Source organism: Vicia villosa, linkage group LG2, assembly GCF_029867415.1.
Source record: "Vicia villosa cultivar HV-30 ecotype Madison, WI linkage group LG2, Vvil1.0, whole genome shotgun sequence".
NCBI classification, from domain to species: Eukaryota; Viridiplantae; Streptophyta; class Magnoliopsida; order Fabales; family Fabaceae; genus Vicia; species Vicia villosa.
Window position 1 is genome coordinate 166,302,269 of NC_081181.1, and position 3,590 is coordinate 166,305,858.

Consider the following 3,590-nt stretch of genomic DNA (forward strand, 5'->3'; position numbering starts at 1 on the left):
TTTAATAAATAAATTTATAACAAAATTTGTAAAATATTACAAAAAAAACTATATATTTAAAAAAAATTACATGATATTTCAATAGACAAGTGTATTTATGAGAAAATACCTGACTAAAACTGGCCAAAATCGCCATGATCACTTGTTTTACGATTTTTTTTCACACATTTCACTACAACACATTATTTTACTTAAGATTGGACAATCACCATTTGACTACAACACATTATTTTACTTAAGATTGGACAATCACCATTTGACTACAACACATTATTTTACTTAAGATTGGACAATCACCATTTGACTACAACACATTATTTTACTTAAGATTGGACAATCACCATTTGACTACAACACATGATTTTCCCTAAGTCGTCAAATTGTAAAATTTCAAAATCAAGATCATAATTTTGAAAACTTTGATTATTATTATTATTATTATTATTATTATTATTATTATTATTATTATTATTATTATTATTATTAAAATAAAATAAGTAATCTAAACCAACAAAAATTGAAGTTAGAAATGGACTATTCAACCAAGGAGATGTATCTTCTACCTTAACATTGAAGTTATTGGAAAAAATAACAGAGAATGGCTGCATAGTGGAATTGAAAAACAGGTGAATATTGCATGTTTTCAGGGAATAACTTGAACAAGAAGATAACACTATTCAACCAAAGTTTCAAACTAAAAAATGCTGACAATTTCCTCGGAATTTTATCTGTCTTGTCAATCGTAAATTGTAAAAAAACACAGAAAATAAGAGTCCTAATTCTGCTACGCTACATGCTATAGCGCTGTTATAACTGCAATTTGTACTAATCTGCAATTTGTACTACATCTCATCTTGTGAAACAATTACCAGTTTGTTCAAATGTCGCTACAAAATATAACATCTATTTGACAACACACTGAATTTGATGATTAGTTCAACAAGTTAGATAGATTGAGAGCATCTTACAATGACAATAAACTATTAAGTTGTGCATATTGTCCCTAAACATGAAAATTCATTGGCAAACACCTTGTGAATATTAAAGAACAACAAAATGATGCTTATAACAGTCACAAATTTGAAGTCAAATTTTCAGGCTACGGTAACAGATAGGAATATAAGCTAAGTTGATTTCAAACTTGGAAAAACAGGTTGCCGACCACAATCTAAACCAGGGTCCTCTAACATTTCGCTGAGTTTCTGCAATATCAAAGATCGCGACAGAATTATAACCGTAACGGTTATTTAAAACCTTGGATTTCATAGAGAAAGCCATATTGAAAGTACTCAAGGATAAACAGAAGTCCATAAACATCAAGCAGATATGTAACAAATTACCGATGAAAACATCAATCAAAATAAAACAGCAACAATCTTCGAAGTAATCACCTAATTTGTTGTCTCCACAAAAGAAATCAATTTTCACACAAAAGAAATCCAACAACTACCTGCAAAAGCGATGTCATGTATTTGAGCAATCCACTCCACGGTTAACACCACAGACAACCTCTCCCGTAAGAGTCTGCCTACAATGAAAACACATTAACGAAGTTCCGATGCAACATAGCAACAAAGTTAAGCCATGTATAAGCTATTTCTATAACAAAAGGTAAAATAAAGTTGAACTGTAAAATAAGCTGAAAACAGCTTATGAACATGTCAAAAGTTGTTTCCATAAGCTCTTCCAAACAGTTTCGCAAGTGCTTATACCAATAGATAAACTCAGATAAGTGAATCTAAACATGTCTTTACTCGATTTTAAACCAGCAACTTATATCAAAAGCATGAACTTAAATCCTAAGCAATTATCACAAAAAACATGACATAATAATAACATTTAGAGACAACAGAATTTAGAAACCAAAATCAGAAATTGTTGAGAATCATAAACCTTGAATTCTAAAGAAGTAAATTCAAATTATTGTTTTTATGTATATTCTCAAGTATAACCAACTAAATTTTCTATGAAACATAGTTCCTTACAACTTATTACCAAAAGGCTTATTTAAAAACATCCAGATTCCTCAAAGAATGAGAAAATCAGATCCAGACAGATTACAAATTCTATATCAAATCCAACTATCCATTTCGTCAATCCTTCTCCCTCCCTATAAATCAAAAGGATATCGATCTGTTGCTGCGATGTTGTTGCCTACTTCTTGATCTTTCGAAGTTTCTTCGGTCCCGGAACTTCTAACCTACCAACAGAACAACCACACCTAGCTCTCAGCACAAGCACAGCTCTTCCATTAATCGGCGCCATCTTCTTAAGTTCCGCCTCAAGCTCCTTATGATGATCGCGAGGCAATTCGAATAAACCCTTCTTACAAACACCACCATCTTTCACAATAGAGGGCGAATTCTTCACACAATCCTCAGTCTCTAATTGAATATCAAACTCTGCAGCTTTCTTCAAACCCTTACAATTTCGATTACCGCATTTGTTTGTCGTGCAAACAACAACACCCCAAGTAGCAAACACAGCACAGGCAACACTCAATCCTATCGATATATAAATCGAAGGCGCGATCGAAAACTCTTCCTTAATCAAAAACAACACCATGCTTGTAATCTGAATTGAATTAACCACTACAAATTCTATGTAAGGAAAGAACAAATAGCCACAAGCACAAACAACAGCAATGAAGATAACAACATCAACTATAGCTGATCTAGATCGATCACAAGGCGGAATCTGAAGAGAATTCGATGATGAACTATTATAACTCCTCCGATTCCTTTGAAAGTTACTACTTTGCCTCGATTTCGATCCGAATTTCGAACCGAAATCAATCAAATTCGCCATGGATGGAATTGGAGGTTGATCAACTGACTTACAAAGAGAGATTGAGCTATGGAAATAGACCATTTCAAAAACACCACAAAAACTATAAAAAAAACTCGAAAAATCGAATTTTTAGATCAAACCCACCAATAATTAACCGAGATTCAAACGACCCAGAATCCAAAATCTCGAAAAGATTGCAACTTTGAAGTGATCTAAGCACAGAAAAATATCAAATTCTGTCGGTGCCCAGATGGATCAAAATTCACAAAATGAGATTTTTTTTGGTCAAATTCAAATTCAATATGTGATGAGATGAGATGATGATCCAATCAAATAGAGATAAACAAGATTGAGAAATTGATGAGGTGAAAAATCAGTGTGTTGGAAATGGGTTTTAAGGGTTGAAAAGTGAGTTGATGAAGAAGCTAAGAAGACAAAGAAGGGTCATCATTCACTAATTTATTATCATCATATCATATATCATATGATAATAAAAATAATAATATTCATATAATATATGAAATGAAATCTCAAAATGTTTATTTGTAAACTTTTTATAGGGTCATAGTTAAAGTTACATATACACGCTAACATAAGAGAAAAATGAAAAAGTATTCTACAAGGACACGTTTTTGAGAAGAAATTGTAGTCGGCTATATGATGGTTATACATGCTACCCCTTTTTTATACTTAAGCACTCCATATTTTTTAACTCAATTTTATTCTTGTTGAAAAAAAAAATGAGATACAAAGAATTTCCAAAACAAATATTAAATATCTATTTCAAAATTTCTTGTACA

General features: G+C 31.6%; 1 protein-coding gene across 1 annotated transcript; it reads right to left on the bottom strand.

Annotated features, from left to right (window-relative positions):
* Positions 1–1,910: 1,910 nt before the first annotated feature.
* LOC131652851 (uncharacterized protein At5g19025) lies at positions 1,911–3,316 on the bottom strand. The gene has a single exon (XM_058922829.1). The coding sequence runs from the start codon at positions 2,869–2,871 to the stop codon at positions 2,155–2,157; it is 717 nt and encodes a 238-aa protein (XP_058778812.1). The 5' UTR covers positions 2,872–3,316; the 3' UTR covers positions 1,911–2,154.
* Between the last annotated feature and the right edge of the window lie 274 nt (positions 3,317–3,590).